Source organism: Argentina anserina, chromosome 4, assembly GCF_933775445.1.
Source record: "Argentina anserina chromosome 4, drPotAnse1.1, whole genome shotgun sequence".
Lineage (NCBI taxonomy): Eukaryota > Viridiplantae > Streptophyta > Magnoliopsida > Rosales > Rosaceae > Argentina > Argentina anserina.
The window spans coordinates 26467794-26488335 of record NC_065875.1 but is presented as its reverse complement, the minus strand read 5'-3'; the positions used below and the strand labels follow the sequence as shown (position 1 = coordinate 26488335).

Here is a 20542-nt window from a genome sequence, read left to right as displayed (position 1 = left end):
ATGCTTTCTCGATATATTTCACCTGCTAATACCAAACTTTTGGATTTCCAATAATAATCTCTCTTGGAATATTCAAGTTTGTGCATGCTAGAGTAAATGGGAATTAAGATTAGCAGAGACCCTCTAGGCTATTGCTACTCTCCCAGTCTCCCACTAAACTGTCCTCATCTTTTATCAAATTGTTGGACGAATTTTTTTTTCATTTATTAAGAGAACTAAGGATTTGATCTACTGGAGATGTTACATGAAACTAGATACATATTTTTATATGCTGATATCTACCATCTTCTTAATTCATTCTTCATTCATTCTCTGGACTTTAAAGTTCTAACTTTATAAGTCAAATTTTGGAAATAAAAACAGATAAATGGCCGATGGTTCCCGGCCAAGATTAAAAGCTACAACATCCGATGATACTTTTTCAGTTTTTTCTTCTTCATATGACCACGCTTTTCAGGCTTTTGGAATTCCAATAGCAGTAACAGGAGTTAGGTCAGTTGTAACAAGTCTTTTGGAATTACCAATACTATTTTTTGAGCTCCCTTTTCTCTGCACGCTAGAATCAATTTAATTTCAGATGAAGAGAGAGACCCTATGGCTACTCATCATTACAAACTGCCGTTTAAAGGACTCCTTCAAAATTCCCACGGTTTTCTAGTGTACCAGGGTAGTCTAGACTTTTTTTTGTTCACCACTGATATCCAGTAGTGTTTAGGAGAGAAATATAGTCAGTAATCTTCAGCATTCAGCAGACTAATTACTCGATCAGCAATATTGATCCAATCATGCTCATAAGTATTAGGGAGGTCTTCTTTTTTAGCCGTTTCAATGGAGATAGTGCATAACTACATTAATACGATTGCATTTTAAAGGCCGTGCCTTGTGACAAAATGTAAATGGGTCATTGGTGTTCTGCATGAACCCATACCCGCAACCATCACGGAACCCAGGTTCCATTTTTAGGCTGATTCAGCTTTTTGCATATGCCACAAACAAGTTTCGATTTAGTAAACTTAGGGATTTCGCCTTCAGAAGGAACCTTCAATTTCTTTGGAATTTTAAGTTCCAAGCCGAAGCATTCTATATCATGTTTGGAACCTATGACCTCGTGAAATTTTATAGATAGATTTTCATCTGGGTTCAATTACTTAAAATAAGAGGATAGATGGAAGAGGTCAAGAGGGTAGAATGAAAAAGGAAATAAAACATTTATTTAATGTTGAACGTAGACGCCACATGTCAAGTAAAAAATTAACTTTGCGATGGTGTCCATACTCCGGTGGAGCACGAAATAAGCTCCCATTAGATTAGATAAACTCTTTTTTTTTTGCTCTTTATTTAGTGCTAAAACGAATTTGTGAAGACTAAGACTCACTAAATGCCTATCTAGTTATGCGATCTAGTCTCTATACTTTCACATGTCAATACACGCAATTGTGGTCCAAGTAATTATAGAACTCACCTCATAAACATGAAATCGGTTTTAAACTAAGCTAAAGCCATTCCAACCCAAGATCAAGCTCAGGCCCAAAGGCCTAAGCCCTTTGGTTGAGTAATCAAATTACCGTAAACTTATGGAACAAGAGGTTTTGAAATGTGAGCTAGAGTGATCCGCCTGTCTGCATATCTTCAGCTACTGTATATATCTTCAATTCTTCAGGGTTGGAAGAAAAAAATCAATAGTTTAAATCTCGAAAAATAACAGTCGTATATGGCGACCACGACGTAACTTAATAATGACATTATCTTATGGCACCATAACGTAATCAATTAGGATAATGAAAGTTCTATATTTGTAAATGCTATATTTCTGGAAGGAGCCTTCTTTACCAATATAATAAGAATATAGAATTATCATTTTCGAATTAATCTCTTCTTTATCCATTTATATAAACCTCCAACTTATCTGACCTTAAGCCGAGCAATTCTGACTTTTATCTCTTATCATTTTTGCAATATACAGAAGTAATTTATGTGTGTGATTGTATTGATCTATTTCCTTTTTGAGGAAGCAAGTTGGGAGGTGGGTGGGTCGATCATGATTTTACTGTTTTCTTTGACAATATCATCCTTATCCCCATGTCATCACGAAACCAAAAATAAGGCAATAATTCAGAAGTCATGAACACGTTTGCTATACATATATAAAGCCATTGGTTAACAAGGTACCAACTTATATAAACACACACACACACAATTTCTCATAGTTTTTTTAGAAGCTAGAGAGACTAGAGATCATTGATCATGGCAGCTCGGCGGGTCTCGTCTCTTTTGTCTCGCTCATTCACTTCTGCTTCTTCCTTTTCTAAAGGTACGTACATGATCATATGCCAGTTCTTTAAACTCATTTTTGATTCTGTTCTGTCTTTGTTTATGTTTTGGATGGATCATTGTGGTTTAAACTTTAAAGGTCACCTGCGTTTTAGTGATCAGAAAAATGGAGGTTAAAGATTGATCTTTTCTTGTGTTTTCGACTCTGATTTAAATTCCAGTATGATCCTTTCATTTCCAACAATCAAAAGCTTCTTTATTTGGGAAAACAAGGATCTGCAGTAGGATTTTTTTTAGGGATAGACATGAATGTTTTTGTTTGTTTCTCTTGTTCCTGGGCGAGCAGATCGATCGCACCACTACAGTCTTTCACGGCTCCGTATGACCTACTTTTCTTATCTCTGAGATTTTGAAAGTGACTTAGTTTGAACGGACATGATTGATTTCACATCTTGAGGGTCCCTGCTAATGTATGTTTTATAGCCAAGCAAATTCAAGGCAGAAATGTTTGACTCTCTTTCTGCACATTCTCTTAATTCTATTATTATTAGGAGATTTAAAGGAAATATTAAAAAGGGTCGTCACTCGTGCAAATTTATTGAACATCAACATTCCTAATTTATTTATTCTTGTTGTGATTTTTATTGACATTTATGATTCTATATGTGTCTCACTGGTGGATACTACTTTTGTTAGGGAGGTCTTCTTCTGTGAGTAGAGGAATTGGTAAATATAGTACTGCTGCTGCTGCCGTTGAGGACCCAATCACTCCTCCTGTTAAAGTAGAGCACACTAAGCTCTTGATCAATGGGCAGTTTGTCGATGCAGCATCAGGTGAGTTTTTCTTATTCATTAATGGGAACATAGTTGCTCCTGTAATCTGCCTTGTAAGCAATTTAGATGCTTTGAGATATGTGTTGTTTAAATTCAATCTGGTTTTAGTTCTGATTCTGAACTTGTGATGCCTGGTCTGGTATCAGGAAAAACATTTCCCACACTGGACCCTCGGACTGGGGATGTGATTGCTCATGTTGCTGAAGGCGACGCTGAAGATGTAAATCGTGCAGTTGCTGCTGCTAGAAAAGCATTTGATGAAGGACCATGGCCAAAGATGACAGCTTATGTAACAAATCCCCTTGTTTTACTTACTATCGGATTTGTGCTAGTATGGAATGTGACAGGTTTCCATTCCAGTGCTTTACCTAATTTTTCCTTGCAAATCACCCTCTCCACAGGAAAGATCTAGGGTCCTTTTCCGCTTTGCTGATTTGATTGAGAAACATAATGACGAAATAGCAGCACTTGAGACTTGGGATAATGGGAAGCCATTTGAGCAAAGTGCTAAAATTGAAGTACCAATGCTCGCACGTTTCTTTCGTTACTATGCTGGTACGGCTATCTTCTACAACCAACTGCATGTTATGCTTTTTTTTACCTTAAGTTATGATCTAATCTGTTAGATGTCCCTCAGGTTATGCGGATAAGATTCATGGTCTCACCATTCCAGCTGATGGACCATATCATGTCCAAACCTTGCATGAACCTATCGGTGTTGCTGGTCAGATTATTCCATGGAACTTCCCTCTTCTCATGTTTGCTTGGAAGGTTGCACCTGCTCTAGCATGTGGTAACACTCTGGTTCTGAAAACAGCAGAGCAAACACCATTGTCTGCTCTCTATGCAGCACATCTGCTGCATGAGGTACTCATTAATGAATCAAACTTTTCTTGTCTCAACCTTTACAATTAGATCATCGTTTACTACTGATTATGTATCAATGTGGGTTTCATTTACTAGGTTCATGTTGAATAACTTCACTTTTACTTGTTACAGGCTGGACTGCCTGCAGGTGCTCTGAATATAGTTTCTGGTTTTGGTCCAACTGCAGGTGCCGCAATTGCTAGTCATATGGACATTGATAAGGTGAATTATGAACCGACAATAAGTAATCATGAATTTTGCAGTTATTTGTTATCTGCAATTATATCTTGTTTCTCAGGCGTAACAACCTCTCTAAACTCATGAGTCATGGTTATAAGTTAATACTTAAGAACTATGTTGTTTGAGGGTGTTTGAGATTGATGAGGCAAAAATTGATCACTTTAAAGTAATGAACTGATCATAGTTGATTATGTTGAGGTTCTTTTTTAATCAAGTATATATTATTCTCAGACAACAAGGTTGGTTCTAGTTACCAGCGTTAAGAATGTTTGGGGATCCTTGAGCTTTAGCAGGCAGTAAAAAATGGCAGAAAACAAGGACTGAATGGTTTATATAAATCATATCTTATTTGGAGTCTCATCTTTTAGTCTGGACCGAATCAACTTACATATTATGAATTAGATGTTTGAATCAGTGTGTCATCAAATTATAGAAGAACAACTAGCTCCTGCTTCCTCCGCTAAGTGTATTGGTGGTTTGTTTGCAGGTCGCTTTTACTGGATCAACTGATACTGGTAAAATTGTACTTGAACTGGCAGCTAAAAGCAATCTTAAAACAGTAACTCTGGAGCTTGGTGGGAAATCTCCATTTATTGTATGTGAGGATGCTGATGTAGACAAGGCCGTTGAGTTGGCACATTTTGCTCTATTTTTCAATCAGGTATGTCCAAGCATTGTAGTTAGTTCTCCGGAAGATTGAAATGCATATGTTCATATGTGAAAGAATGAAAAATCATATGATTCATATAACATCTCTGTTTGTAGGGTCAATGCTGCTGTGCTGGTTCTCGAACTTTTGTACATGAACGTGTATATGATGAGTTTGTAGAGAAAGCAAAGGCGCGTGCCGCGAATCGCGTAGTGGGTGATCCATTTAAGGGGGGCATTGAGCAAGGTCCTCAGGTAAATTTGTGGCTATCAGGCAACTGTTCTGTTGCTCAATCTATGTGTATAAGCTTTGAACTAAAACATACACGTTTTCTTGTGAATCAACATGTGTCGCATCAAAAGACATTTATGATATACTGATTTGAGTCGTATCATGTTAATCAGATTGATTCAGACCAATTTGAGAAGATCCTGAAGTACATAGATTATGGTATTAAAGGTGGAGCGACACTGGAAACAGGAGGAGAACAATTTGGCTCAAAAGGTTACTATATTAAGCCCACTGTATTCTCAAATGTGAAGGTACAATTTACACTGCACCTCATAATCATATTCACCAAGAATTTTAGCTTTGGATATGGTTGATCTAAACATAATTTTCTCTTGGATTAGGATGACATGCAGATAGCAAAGGATGAGATCTTTGGCCCAGTGCAGACCGTCTTGAAATACAAGTAAGCAATAATTATTTGGGATCTTCTCTCCGTAGTTGAACATCAATACTACAACTAACATTATGGCTCATTGCAGGGAACTTGATGAGGTGATAAAGAGGGCAAACAATTCTCGCTATGGCCTTGCTGCAGGGGTATTCACACAGAACATAGACACTGCAAACACATTGACGCGTGCATTGCGAGTAGGTAGCGTATGGATCAACTGCTTTGATGTGTTTGATGCTTCGATTCCTTTTGGAGGGTACAAGATGAGTGGAAATGGTAGAGAAAAGGGTATATACGGCCTTAAGAATTACTTGCAAGTCAAGGCTGTGGTCACACCCCTCAAAAATCCGGCATGGCTATAATCCCCGAAAAGCTTTCCAAATTGTCAAAAATAAATAGACAAGTAGAGAACCGAGGCTTGATTTTTTATGGTGATGATGATGGCAATATTGCTCCTCTGTAATGAACTAGCTCAATTTATTAATGTCCAATCAATGTTGTGGTGGATTAGTCCTGTGATTTGGTCCATTTATTTATGATTTAACCTAATGATTCTCTGTGCTGATGCATAAATGTCAATATTAGGTACATGATTTAACAGGCTAATAACTGCTATTACTTGGATTTGATGGATGAGACCTTAATGAGAGTTGTAATAAAGTTATTAACACAAAGGGGAACATGGCAGATCTGAGGATGATGAAAAAAGTGAATCTTCTGGGCTATCTACTGGCCCACTGCAATCTCATTATGTTTCCCCAACCTCTGATATGGGCCCAAATGAACATCAAGTGCAGATGAACATGATTCCTAAGCTACCAGATGAACATGTTGAATGTTTGAGTATGAAATTGTATGTGGATGTTTGAATTAATTTTGTTCTAGATGAGCTTATACATATAATGAGGTTGCAGAACTATCTGCACTCTGGAGGCATAACCTTAAACCTAGATGTATCTTTACAATAAGAGTAAAACATTAGCTTCCTTCTTGCCCAATCCATAGCACCGGCTTGTTGGTTACTCAACTTCACAAACTCTGGTCCTTCAACTGGGTCCAAACTTGAAGGGGTCTTAGAACATGAAGGAGCAGAAGCACTGGGATTGGATATGCAACCACTTATCTCCATTTCTGCAAATGAAACTGTAAATGGTGCATTCTTGTAGTTAACTGGGTACTTTCCTCCATGTGTTGCCCACTCTGATCCATCCCATATTGTTGCGTAAACTGACATCGGTTTTGATGGGTAGAATGTGCTCTTATGCTCAAACTCTCTCACTGGTATGTTGTCCACTAGAAACCTGAAATTTTCAGAACTTTTACAATTCAGTAATTCTGATTAGTCCAACTGATACATGATGTATTTCAATTTTTTTTCTTACACTGTGTGATGGTTGTTCCAGATGATGGTGTACTGATGGTGCTGTGTTGTTGGATCAAACCATAGGTAAAATTTCTCCTCTCTTCCTGTGCTGACACTCCCATTTGCGTACACATTTGTTTGAATGACCCATTCATTTCTTTTGTCATGGCCTAATAGCTCTATGTCTATTTCATCATGATTGTGGGGGAAGACATCTGCATTAGATAACTGAAAACAAAGAAAAAACATGCATTAATTATCAAAATGATTTCAGTGAATGAGACCCCTACGTAATTTAAATTAGGCATGCATATACAATAATCGAAAATAGTATAACGATATGCATAATATACTTACATAGAAAGCTACCACAACTCCAGAAGAGTCTCCAGGAGGCAGCTTGATAGCAGCACTGAAGAATCCATAGTGATATTTGTTTACTGATGCCAAACCAGAACCTGCAAATTGAACCAAAACAAAGAACTGAAGATTATATGTGAACTTATTTAGAAACTCTATGAGTTACAGTCATCAGTGTTCTATGACTTCTATTAAGTAAATTCACCTGAGGTTTTGTCAAGAACAAGAGTGGCCATGGATCCATTACCAGTCACCTGAACATTCGACCCTCCAAAAGCTTTCGAAAACACATTACTAATCGAGACATGAGGAAAAACATCAGTAAGCTTCGGCACGCTTGGACTTGTGTATCGTCTGTTGCGTGTAGAGGCCGAAACCGAACTCATACATGAAACCAGAAGACACAAAAAGACTGATTTTGCTTGCAGAAATGCCATGATAAATGTATTAGAATATGGCTGAGATAAAAAAAAAATGCTTCAAGTTGTTGGTATTTATTGTGAGATTTTGGGGAGGTTCATACTTCATAATCATTATTCATAATCTTGCTTAGTTGTATATTAGCTGGCTGGCTCTATATATTCCCTATCAAAAACCTCTTTTATTAAGAGTTTTAAATTTTGCAAGGCTCAAGATAGTAAGCTCATCATGCAGAGAGATTTTGAGAGGTTTGGCTCAACTTTGAGGGATGCAGAAAAGTCCAGGTTATGCATGATTTGGACACTGTTTTACTTAAATGTTGATGGTTTAGTTTCCTATCAGAATATCATTTTGATCAGTGCACCATTCGATTGAATCGATTCTAGCTGTGGTCCTTGAAACCAGAAGGAATTTTAGTTCAATTAACCACTCTAAAGCTAAAACCCTACACGCTACTTGTACGATACAATATGTGACAATCACTTTGCTCAAAGAGCACGATATAATATGTGACAATCTTTTCACTCCTGAAACTTATGTTGTTAGAAAATGTTTACAATGTATAACAAACTAATGAAAAACGCAAAAAAATTGGTTACCGCAAGCTCAAAATTAATTCTAGTTCATCTAATACGTGTAATTTGTGGATGAATGTACACGAATTCGAGCTTTGCCAAAGTACAATGAGACCAGAATCCATTGGCAACTGATCAGATTTGCCAGAAGTGTTGTAGCTGGCTGAGATAGCTGCAATGGTGCATGTTAGGATGGTTAACATGTTGTGACATATATAAAAGGGCCAACAAGTTGTGGTCTGGGGAAGTCACAATTTATTCGACAAAAATTTCAGGTTTGATTGATGTGATGCTATAATTGATTAATATTCCTGCAAATCTAAGCCAGGCTGTTACATACTGTGATGGGTAGGAACAAGATCACTTTGTGCCAAATGCTGTTGAACTTGGGAGGCTGCTAGGAACAAGAAATGAAGAAGATGCCAATCAGTCTGATTTCCTACTTGCCACACATGGTCAAATATGCCATTCTCAGAATCTTATTTCTTCATATAAAACCGGCTTTTCTCAATTTGGGCCTAGCATCATACAAGAGGCTCATCTAATCCCTTCAGGGTCAACCATAACTGACTTCGAGCCCACTTATTGTAGAGTGAGGCGTAACTATAAGCCCATCTAAAGTGAGCAGGCCAAACCAAAGACCCGGTATTCTTTTTACCTTATTGTTTGGAAGATTCAATATTCTTAATAGGGGTGACTTTGCTGGTCCGTCGATGAGAGAATGTTCTGAAATAGAGCTAACAGTTGTATAGTCCATATACTATGGCGTTGTCTGTTTAGTCCTGATATTTCAATTTTGAGATTAATATCCTTAAAGTTACCATTGTTAATCCGAAAAGTCAATTCCGTTAATATCTCAGTTAGTATGATGATGCGGCAGTTATGAGCTCTCCAACTGACCAAAAAAACCCTTGTTCAATATTAGCTCAGTCTAGCAGTAGTATGAACTACGACCATAATCAATCAAATACTGCAAGCCCTTCACCGATAACCAAGAAATCGCCACTACAATCGCCACCTCATTCATCGTGGCAGCTGCAAAGTAATAGCTTCCGACAGATTCTCCGATACATCCAGAGATACCCCACCAATATTCTTCGACCCTCCCCCACTCGCCGTCAGCATGTTCCGAACAAACCCAAATCCAGCCGGCAACAGAAGCAGAGCATTTGAAAGTCTCCAAATCTAATTAAACCCACCAAAGCTTGGAATTTTATGATCCAAAGTGCTTCCAAAGAAGCGCTTTTGCGTCAGCAAAATGATTGAAATTTGGTAAAGATTAGATTTTGTGGGTTCTGAAATGATGTTGTTGCTGTCGTGAAGAACATGAGAGAGCCAAGGACGGTGTTGCTTTCGCTACGCTATGGTGGTTGCCCAGTTGAGAGGCCTCGCCAGTAAGCTATGTGGATCTATGTTCAAATTGATTGGGATCTTGCATCTGGTTAGAGTTTGAGTTTTATGATTGTGGGAAGGAGTATTGGGAATTTGGGACCGAAGGTTTGCGTCTAGTTTAAGATAGTTGGGTAACCTGGGTTCAGCTTGTAGATGAGCTATGGTTGAGGGTAGTTGAAGAAAGTAGAATTAGAAGAAAATTGAATAAATTTCAAGAAAAGAAAGAAAGGTAGAAAAATCAAGTAACGAACATGGGTGTTTTAGTCAGTTGGAGAATTTATAGCTACACATCATCACACTAATAGAGATGTTGATGGAATTGACTCTTTGGATTAACAATCGTAACTTTAAGGATCTTTCAATTAATTTAGAATAACATAGACTAAACAGATCAAAACTCTATAATATATGGACTAAACAGATGTTAGCCCTTCGAAATAATAATAGGAGTACATGTAGATTTCAATTATTATATCACGCGCCATCAACTAATGCATAACTAACTACTCAATTTTCTACACAAATCTCGGTCAACGAAATGATGTTATTGTTAAAGAATAAAGTGGTGAATTAGTTTGACGTTTATATCCCTACCGGAAAATATATCATACTATGTGATGTAAGGACTAAAATTTCGGCGATAATAGAAATATCGAGGATCTGAAAATTAAAATTTTCGATGGAAATTTTGGAAAATTTTTTATTTAAAAAATAATTAAGTAAATTAATAATTTATATAAAAACATGGAAGTTATGAATGAAACTTTGAGAAATGTTTTTTCGATCGTTATCTACTATATGTCATAAGAAATTATTATATAACTATTAGTTTATAGTGAGTTATAGTAATTTAAGGTGAAATAATCATCTAACATTATTAAAAATCTACTTAATATATATATATATATATGTATATATATACACCCAAAATGAGACTAGGTCATCACGCCTTATTTACGTATGATACATTAAATATGAAATTTCATGAGTGGTTTATAACTACATAAATGATCTATGAGGTGCAAAATTTTCACTATATTCATTATGTCCTTGAGTAAAACCCTGAGTATATTGTGAATAATATTCATTAAATGATATTGTCCATTTATAATTTTACATATACTGACTTATATGTCAACCATAAAGGTCGTGGGTGATTGACTGTGGGTTGTGGTACTACTGTACTAGTAGTTCCCATTCGGATCAAGCGTTTATCGACTTTGACCATAATCATAGCGTTGGGAAGATTGTGCATCATATTATGTTCACATGTTTTTACTTAATTGCATCTCATTAAAGAATAAATATGGTGGATAAAACATGTTGAATTTTCCACATAAGAGTAAGGTCCATCATTGTTTCCTGTTAGACCAAAAGGGTTTGATTTCTCTTAACAACTAGTTCGTTTTATTTCAATTTTAGGTGAATGTTGAGACATGATAAGCAATATATAATAAAAGAGCTATATATAACAATAAGTTGGTAAAATATAGTTGACTATAACTTTGTGCTTATAAAAAGATGTATCGAAGGTTCGATTCTCCTAACCACTAATTTTTTTACATTATTTGAAATTAACTTGACATGTGGCGATATTATGAAAACATCAAGAAATTTTGGAAATTTTCAAAAATTGATATTAAATAATAATTAATATGTAACAGATAGATATATATCAAAAAATAAAAACTTTCGAGAAAATATAAAAAAACTTATGAATATTTTACTCATTGATCTGATGTCAATCACACTTAACTGCTCAAGCCTATCGAATATTTTCGGATCATTGAATGACTTTGAAGATGGTTGTTCGAGTACAATGTTGCGAAATGGTTGAATTCCATTATTTAGTCTAAGTCACACATTGGTACATTATTATTCTCCATTACTTCATAAGCATTGACCTCAAAGGAAGGATACGTTGATGCTCGTGTAACCTTCCTTCTACATAATCTAATAGAACAACGAAAATAATACTTCATTCAAATCTCATGAATAATTTGACTTTCAAAAACAAAATTAAATAATAATTGCTCAAAAATAATTAAATTCCCACGACTTTCCTCTAATAATTCCACGTTCAGTGTCGGCTACCTCCACACTTCCTACTTCTTACCGGCACGAGCCCAGCCCATAATCCCAGCGCTACGTGTCTCCCCCTCATTGCCCTATTCTTCAAACCTACGAAAGCCGCATTTCCCATGCCCTCGTGTTCCTTCCACCACGTGTCCCTCCCTCATTAGCAAAACCCTTACGTCCATACCTTATATCCCGCACACCCTCCATGACCCAATAGTAACTCCCCATCTGTCCCAACGTATCTCCACCACGTGTCCCCGACTTAATCGCCTATATATACATTCAGCTGGGAGACGAAATCTATTAACACAAACGAACAAACCAAACTTTTTCCTTCATCCAAATCTTTCAAATGATCCAGAGATTAAATTCGGGTCGTCGGATCCTAACCTACCCGGCGGTTCATCCCTGCGAGAACATAGCTCCGGAGACGCTTCTGATCTCACTCATCGCTCTCAGCCACAACATCTGCTCCTACAAATCGAAATTCAATGCCAGCAACAAGCGCAACGCACTGGAAGCGATCCGCCAGATCGGAGTGGTTCGGGTTTTCCTCGAAGAAATCCGGGACGGGTCGTCGGGTCTTCCGGACTCGACCATTTTGAGCTTCTCGGAGCTCCATTTGGCTCTCCAGAAGTTCCAGTACTTGCTGGAGGACTGTACCCGGGACGACGCCAGGGTATGGATGCTGATGAACTCGGAGCGGGTCGCGGATCAGTTCCGGGTCTTGATTCGGGCCATATCGACGGCTCTCGATGTCCTGCCTCTGGATAACATCCACGTGGCGGATGAGGCGAAGGAGCAGGTCGGATTGGTGATGAGACAAACAAGGAGTTTCAGGTTTGAAGTGGACCGGGACGACAAACGAGCGGTGGAGGTTATTAAGAGCGTTTTGGTCGGGTTCGAGAAGCGGGTCGACCCGGATAGGAGTGAGCTGAAGCGGGTGCTGGATCACGTTGGCTATAGAAGATGGAGCAGGTGCGAGAAGGAGGTGAGATTTCTGGAATCTGAAATAGGGTTTGAGAATGTTAGAGAGGGAAAGAGAGAGGTGAGAATGCTGAGCAGCCTGACCGGGTTGCTGTGCTATTGCCGGTGTGTGATGTTCGAGACTGTGGACGGGTTACCCGGATTGCGACCCGAGTCCAAAAGCAGCAGCGCGGTTGTGAGTTTTTTGAATGTGGAGGATTTCCGGTGCCCGATATCGCTGGAGATAATGACGGATCCGGTGACGGTGGGGACGGGTCATACCTACGATCGGAGCTCCATTATGAAGTGGTTCAGAGCTGGGAAGCCCATTTGTCCGAAAACAGGGGAGAGGCTGAAGAGCATGGGGGTGGTGCCTAATTTGGCTCTGAAGAGGTTGATACAGCAGTACTGCTCTGAGAATGGGATATCATTTGGTGATTCCGGTCGTCGTCGGAGTCGCGACATTGGGAGGACTATAGTTGCAGGCAGCTTGGGAGCTGAGGAGGCGATGAAAATGGCGGCGGGATTTCTCAGTGAGAGAGCTGCTGGTGGGACAGTGGGAGAGAGGAACAAGGCTGCTTATGAGATTCGGCTTGTTTCGAAAACGAGCATTTTTAATAGGTCTTGTTTGGTGGAAGCTGGTGTGGTGCCGCATTTGTTGAAGCTGTTGGAAGATATGGAGAGTCAAGAGAATGCAGTTGCAGGGTTGTTGAATCTGTCGAAGCATTCGAAAGGGAAAGCTGCGATTGTCGAAAGTGGGGGTGTGGATTTGGTTGTGGGTGTTTTGAAGGAGGGTCTCAAAGTAGAGGCTTGCCAGCATGCTGCTGGGACGTTGTTTTATCTTGCTTCGGTTGAGGAGTACCGGATATTGATCGGAGAAAACCCGAGGGCCATACCGGCATTGAGGGAGCTGATCAGGAACGGTTCTGACCGTGGCAAGAAGAATGCATTGGTTGCTATTTTCGGGCTGCTCACACACCCTGCAAATCATAGAAGGGTGCTAGCAGCTGGGGTGGTTCCTTTGCTGTTTGAGATACTAGCATCTTTCGACAGTGAAGTTCTAGTGACAGATTCACTAGCGATTCTCGCAACTCTGGCTGAGAAACCCGAGGGAGCTGTTGCAATTTCGCGTTGCAAGGCACTGGATTTGATTGTGGGGATTCTGAATTCTTCGACTTCAAGGGCTGCAAAGGAGTTCTGCGTGTCTTTGTTGCTTGCGCTTACTGCAAATGGTGGCCACAATGTGGTTGCTCTTCTAGTTAAGAGCCCTTCTCTTATGGGATGTTTGTATTCCCAACTTAGTGAAGGCACATCTAGAGCAAGCAAAAGGGCCAGTGCTCTGATCAAGGCCCTCCATGAATTTCAGGAAACAAGATCTTCTGGTCCAGTCAACCGGGTTCTTCCACAGGAGCGCTTTGTTCACGTTAGGTAGCCCAACATTTTTATGGGTGTACTTGACACATTGATTCTTTGCAGGCCTGTAAATTCAGGTCATTGTAGATATGCATATAGTGTGTTTGATTCATTATTGGCTCGGTTTTTTTTAAGAGCTAATAACTGTATGCTTTTTTAAGAGCTAATAACTGTATGACAGCTTCTGCTTTTTTGAAAGAAGCTTTGTACTTTTTTAAGAGCTAATAACTGTATGACAGCTTCTGCTTTTTTGAAAGAAGCTTTGTACAGAAGGATTGTAATAAACTGTAATGATTCTTTTCTACATGAATGAACAAAATGAAACCTTTCTAGTACTTAAAAACGGGTTAATCTAGTATACATCAATGTATGTTATACATCTCACATTCAACGGTTGATAACATATATTATTTTTTTAACTCCACTCATAAAACAATATCAACCGTCGGATGTGGGATGTATAGCATACATTGATGTATACTAGAATTTTCCCTTAAAAACATACTGGGTTGTTTCAATATGCAATAACTACCTCACAACTCACAAGATTTCTTCAGCTTTTCAAGTCAGGAGATGGTGCTTTCTAACCTGCTAGGCTTTTTCTTTGATTTCAAGTCGTGATTGGTGCAGCACGCGAAAATGACTCCATTTGAGTTGAGATATGTAATGCCTTTTCTAGTCTCGATACCACCTCACCCATGCGTGGTCTTTGTTGCTTGAGTCCTGTACATGACAAAGCAAGTTTGAATATAAGCTCAAAGGCTACTACTGAGTACTCCCCGTTAAGTTTGGGATCAGCAAACTCCATGACATCACCGCCTTTTGTGAGACCTCTTGCCTGAAGAGCAAAGACATGGAACAGAAGAGGAATCAGTGACTTGAAATAGCCGGATTTTTAGAAATGTGGAAGGTAACAACTTCCTTACCATCTTATTTAGAGACATTGGTGTGTTGGAATTCATATTGATAACCCTGCGCCCTGAGATAAGTTGTAGAAGAACTATGCCGAAACTGTAAACATCTCCTGAAGCATTTACATGGTGATTCTGTCGGTATTCTGGATCGACATAACCAAATGTCCCTCTCACTTCTGAGCTCACGTAGGACTGACCCATGTCCATAACTTTAGATAGCCCAAAGTCAGACAATTTGGCTTGAAAGCTGGCAGTGATGAGTATGTTTGTTGGCTGCAAATAAGAAATGTGACAAGAAAAATTGCTTGAAGAAATGAGAATATAGAGGAGCAGAAAATGAGGCAAATATATAGGATAGACTTACCTTGACATCACGATGAACGATGCAGCCTTCCGGAAAAGTATGGAGAAACCAAAGACCTCTTGCACTGTCGATTGCAATCTCAAGTCTCTGAATCCATGGTAGACTTCTCTCTTTACCTGCATTCATCTTTCAGTTGGCTATAAAACAGTAGAGAAAGTGCTTCAAGAATGGAAATGGAAACGGAAACACACCAAATAGCCACTCCGAAAGGTTCCCATTGTGGCACAGTTCATACACCAGGAAACATTCTTCTGTATCCTTGCAATGGCCAAGTAATGCTACAAGGTTGGGATGTCTAACATGTGAAAGGCTTGTCACTTCTCTTACAAATGTCTCGATGGATACATATCCATCGTTAATAATGTGCTTGACTGCAACTTCAAGCCCATTTAAGAGTACACCTTTGTAAACTTTTCCTGGAATATCATCAGAGATTCAGAGTGGCATCAGTTTTGTGATCCTAATTCCAACTTCTCTTTTGTCATTTTTAATTTCACTGTAAATGTGTTTGATGGCCTAAAAAGCTCAATTCTTGGTGAGTTCTCTTCTACTCTAATCCGAATATCCAAATAAGAAAGTTTAAACATTGAATCAAAAAGGTTCTTACCAGCTCCACCTTGGCCAATGTAGTTCGATGCATTTAAATTGCCGGTTGCTGCATAAATGTGCTTGGCTGATATTTTAAGGCTGGATTCTTGAGTCAGTGAATCATCTGGTGCTGCGCATTCAAACAACAAGGTTAACAACTTTCCGGTATTGCTAGGTTTCAAGGAAAATATGAATTTCTGGAGTAACATACCATCTTGTTTTTCATCTTTTGCAGCTGAAAATATATCTGGCTTCTTTTTCTTGCATAAGGTCCACATAGCAATAAGTAATATTACAGTTATTCCTGCTAGACCACCAGATAGAATCCATAGACCTAACAGTAACAGTCGATCTCAAAAAATTATTTGAGACTACCAAGATACAAAACTGCTAAAAACTTTTTACAATTTTGAAGTCGACATATGATATCCATTGCTGTATCTATATAATATATATTACCTGTGCTCCATTTTGAAAAACTGCTCAATCCTTTATGCCGATGATCTGTAATGGGCAAAAATGCAAACTTTCAGCTGCAGTAAGTCATATAAATCAACATGTCATATTTAGAGTAAGATTGACAGGTGCATACATATGGAACCTGAAAATATCTGATTTCCAAGGCAATGATAAACTGCTTGAACCCAATTTGTATCATGAATTCTGTTGCTTGTTAAAGACACCAAAACTGCAAAACCACATATATTGGCTTCAAGTTTTGATGACTCCCTACTATCTGATGATGCAATACTCTCTTCCCACCTTTGCAAACAGGCACTGCAAGCCTGATCAGATATACCGGATGTGCCCAGATATCGACAGTCTTCATCTAAACCTTGCAATGTGCTACCTAGGTTATGAACAACATCTAGTTTAGTATAGTCAGAACATCCTCCACTTCCACTTGTTAGCTTCTGAATTCCACAACTGAAAACATCACTTTTGTTACTCTTCATCCCCTCTAAGCAATTTTCTTGCCCTGTTGAATTTAAGAAGAGCTGTCTTGCAGTGTGATTTGCCCTATGTCCCAAGGCAGATAGGTAGTCATCAAAAACTGCTCCACAATTACAATCACTTACAAACCCTCCCCAATTGCCTGCTTCACAAATTGAGCTACTCCAAGATGAAGATTGGTGAATATCAAGTACACATAGTGCACTAGGGGATTGTGAGATAACAGAATCCAAGGCAGTGAGGAACACAAAGACTAGTATCAAAAGGGTTGGTACTTGGCTATACTTCATTTGACTATAACTAAGCAAAATCGAGATGAGTTTAGCCATGGTAGTTATCTTAGCTGATACAAGTCAAGAGTGCAAAAGTAAATACCACTGATTATGTCCTCCTTCAACCAGCCAAGAAGTCTATCTAACAACGCCTTCTCTGTGAAACTATGTGCTTCTGTAAAGAAAAGATAGATGCTCAAAATCTCAAACCAGGTCCTGAGGACCTCTGGAAGCTTTACAGAAGGAAAATGGTATAGGGATCATAGGCATATAAATCAAGGAGATAAATTTTCTGGACTATAGACGGCTGTGACGTATAATTTATTAAGTTTAATATAAGCAGTTGAGATGCCATTAGAGAAGAGATTTGGAGTTATTTGGAAGTTGGAATCTGTTATGTGTACAAGGCAAATGGCTGTAGAAGAGAGAAGCTAGTGAGGTCATATAGCTGTTCTATGCAATCAGAGTTTATAATGCAGGCCATTTTCAGTCATAGTCGACATAAAACTATTATTTAAGAACCAATGGCCTCCTTATAGAACATTTTCATGAATTTTTAAACAGGTAATGCCAAGTCTTGAAATATCAAAATGATTGTGAAGTTAAAGGTAGAGACGAGCAAGTATGATAAAAATACTGACATGCTGGTATATTACTTAACCTTGCAATCAGATAATTAGGGGCAAACAGCTTTTGATAATTGTATTGGATCATGGCCCTTGATGCTGCTATATGATCACTTTCTTAACACTATTACTGACAATGATATCATTTTTTTCACCCTAAAACACTAAACTTTGTAGAAATCTCATTTCCAAATATACTATATATCTTGTGAAACCGGATTATGTTGGTCTGCTTCTGTATCTGCTATGACGCTTGATTACAACTACCAAAACTTCCAAAGGGCCAAAGATGATGATACCCCTTCCAAATGTTGGCTATTACAAGTGAGGAAACTGCCTAAATACCAAGAATTGGGGTTTGAACAAAGACATAAATGGAACAGTTTAGCCTTAAAACAGAAAAAACAGTTAGAATCTGTCTCCTAGACTAATGTTTCCTGGGTGTTTTTGTCCCAATTCGGTACCTCATCCAGCCTCGTTTGATAAAATATCAAAGTTTTTTCGAGAGTAGATAAATTTCATGTCACAATGGACTAAATCTCAATATTTATTAAAATTTCATTGGTGTATTAATGTATGAATACATTAGAAACGAAAAAACAATACTTTTATAAAAAAATCTCAATATTTATTAGAACACAAGCGTATAATATTAATGTATTGTTTTTTCGATTTTAATGTATCCATACATTATTACACCATTGAAATTTTTGTAAAAATTATTGAACAAAGTGGAGCTCAGAAGCAGAAAACCCTTGTAGCCAATCCCATCAGACTTCAAACTGCAAAAATCACATGTTCATATTTTTATTGGTTGGCCTCTCCTTCACTCCACAGACTCCAATTATGGGCGCAACCCACAAAACGACACCGTTTCATGCTCAGCCCACAACCTCCATCACCAGAAAATCGAACTTCTCAACAGAAAGCAACACCAAACCTTCAAGCTTTCAGCCTTTTCCTCCAAACCCAGAAACCCATTTGAGAAACCCGACCCGATTTCCCGATGGGTTTCGCCGCCACCAAAACCCCCGAAGAAAACTCCGAATCCAGCCTCCTCCTCCTCCTCCCGACCACCACCACTCCTAGCGGCGCCGCCGCACCCAATAAAATCCCAAACGACCCGTTCCACCTAACCTACATCATCTACTTCACTCTCGGCCTCGGCTACCTCCTCCCATGGAACGCCTTCATCACCGCCGTCGATTACTTCACCTACCTCTACCCTGACGTCAGCGTCGACCGTGTCTTCTCCGTCGCCTACATGCTCGTCGGCCTCGTCGTCCTCCTCGTCATCGTCTTCTACGCCCAGAAGTCCGCCGCGCACGTCCGGATCAACGTCGGCCTCGGCCTCTTTGTCGTGTCCCTACTCATCGTCCCGGTCATGGACTTGGTTTACGTCCAGGGCCGGGTCGGGTTGTACGACGGGTTCTACGTGACCGTCGCCGCCGTTGCGCTTTCCGGCCTGGCGGATGCTCTCGTCCAAGGCTCGCTGATCGGCGCGGCCGGGGAGTTGCCTGAGCGGTATATGCAGGCCATAGTCGCCGGCACTGCTGGCTCAGGTAAACCAAACGAAGATGATGATCTTTTTTTTTCCGATAATTACGATTTTGTTTGATTTTAATGTTGCTTAAGTTTCGGGTAGAGATTGGTGTTTGAATGGGTTGAAATGCAGGAGTACTTGTGTCGTTTTTGAGGATTCTAACGAAGGCTGTGTATCCGCAAACTGGTGAGGGGCTAAGAAAGAGTGCAAATCTCTATTTTGCTGTGGGGATAGTTGTCATGGTGATATGCATTGTGTTCTACAATGTGGCGCCGAGGATTCCGGTGATGAAGTACTATGAAGAGTTGAAGATTCAGGCTGTGAATGAGGAGAAGGAGCTGAAAGGTCCTCTGACGGGGTCTGCGCTGAGATCAACGCTATGGTCTATAGTTGCGAGTGTCAAGTGGTATGGCATCGGGATCCTGCTTATCTACATTGTGACCTTATCGATATTTCCGGGGTATATTACTGAAGATGTGCACTCTGAGCTTCTTAAGGATTGGTACGCGATCATCCTTATTACTGGTTACAATGTGTTTGATCTGGTTGGCAAGGTGCTGACTTCGGTATATCTCCTCGAGAACTCCAAGGTTGCAATTGGAGGCACAGTTGCCAGATTGCTCTTCTTTCCTCTGTTCTATGGGTGCTTGCACGGCCCAGCGTTCTTCCGAACAGAGATTCCTGTGACTATACTGACTTGCCTTTTGGGGCTTACTAATGGCTACTTGACGAGCGTGCTGATGATTTTGGCTCCCAAAGTTGTCCAATTACAACACGCCGAGACTGCAGGGATTGTGATTGTGTTGTTCTTGGTTGTGGGATTGGCTGCTGGTTCACTTGTATCTTGGTTCTGGGTCATCTGAATTTCGCAAACTGTAATATATTGAAGACTGATGGTGCCTGCATATCACAGCTGGGAATGGGAGTTCAGTTTCACTTTCTTCTGCTTCTGTACATCTGTGTAACTCAATTGTTGACAATGTTATCTTGCTTTCATTGAATGTAAATGGTTCATCTTTGAGTTGAGAAATTCTGGATGATGATTTACTTGTGGTATCAAGGGCCGACTAAAATCGTGCTCGCTTGGCTTTCAACTCAAACTAATATTTCCATGCTTGGCTTTCAACTAGGCCGTGGCCAGTTAGCCCTGCAATCCTATGTTCAAATTGT

General features: G+C 39.3%; 5 protein-coding genes across 6 annotated transcripts; 3 read left to right on the top strand and 2 right to left on the bottom strand.

Moving 5' to 3' along the window:
* Positions 1–2143: 2143 nt before the first annotated feature.
* On the top strand, positions 2144–6059 carry LOC126790303 (aldehyde dehydrogenase family 2 member B7, mitochondrial-like). Its single transcript, XM_050516494.1, has 11 exons — positions 2144–2311; positions 2968–3105; positions 3252–3394; positions 3507–3660; positions 3743–3972; positions 4105–4194; positions 4700–4873; positions 4978–5115; positions 5266–5403; positions 5494–5555; positions 5632–6059. The coding sequence occupies exons 1-11, from the start codon at positions 2245–2247 to the stop codon at positions 5903–5905; spliced, it is 1608 nt and encodes a 535-aa protein (XP_050372451.1). The 5' UTR covers positions 2144–2244; the 3' UTR covers positions 5906–6059.
* Positions 6060–6166: 107 nt separating this feature from the next.
* Positions 6167–7807, bottom strand: LOC126790304 (probable xyloglucan endotransglucosylase/hydrolase protein 33). The gene is made up of 4 exons (XM_050516495.1): positions 7472–7807; positions 7264–7364; positions 6926–7134; positions 6167–6844 (listed from the first exon to the last, which is right to left on the bottom strand). Exons 1-4 carry the CDS (start codon positions 7701–7703, stop codon positions 6460–6462), a joined length of 927 nt encoding a protein of 308 aa, XP_050372452.1. The 5' UTR covers positions 7704–7807; the 3' UTR covers positions 6167–6459.
* A 4255-nt stretch (positions 7808–12062) lies between these two features.
* On the top strand, positions 12063–14256 carry LOC126792648 (U-box domain-containing protein 19-like). The gene has a single exon (XM_050519096.1). It carries the CDS (start codon positions 12085–12087, stop codon positions 14128–14130), a length of 2046 nt encoding a protein of 681 aa, XP_050375053.1. The 5' UTR covers positions 12063–12084; the 3' UTR covers positions 14131–14256.
* Positions 14257–14673: 417 nt separating this feature from the next.
* On the bottom strand, positions 14674–17507 carry LOC126792649 (probable receptor-like protein kinase At5g18500). Of its 2 annotated transcripts, none has more exons than XM_050519097.1 (8): positions 16570–17507; positions 16437–16481; positions 16189–16311; positions 15997–16107; positions 15581–15805; positions 15390–15505; positions 15038–15298; positions 14674–14949 (listed from the first exon to the last, which is right to left on the bottom strand). In XM_050519097.1, the coding sequence occupies exons 1-8, from the start codon at positions 17258–17260 to the stop codon at positions 14722–14724; spliced, it is 1800 nt and encodes a 599-aa protein (XP_050375054.1). In that variant the 5' UTR covers positions 17261–17507; the 3' UTR covers positions 14674–14721. The 2 variants fall into 2 exon arrangements, with proteins under 2 accessions (XP_050375054.1, XP_050375055.1); XM_050519098.1 differs by having other exon boundaries at positions 16579–17507.
* A 1207-nt stretch (positions 17508–18714) lies between these two features.
* Positions 18715–20482, top strand: LOC126792652 (equilibrative nucleotide transporter 1). The gene is made up of 2 exons (XM_050519099.1): positions 18715–19391; positions 19505–20482. The coding sequence occupies exons 1-2, from the start codon at positions 18836–18838 to the stop codon at positions 20233–20235; spliced, it is 1287 nt and encodes a 428-aa protein (XP_050375056.1). The 5' UTR covers positions 18715–18835; the 3' UTR covers positions 20236–20482.
* The last annotated feature ends 60 nt before the right edge of the window (positions 20483–20542 follow it).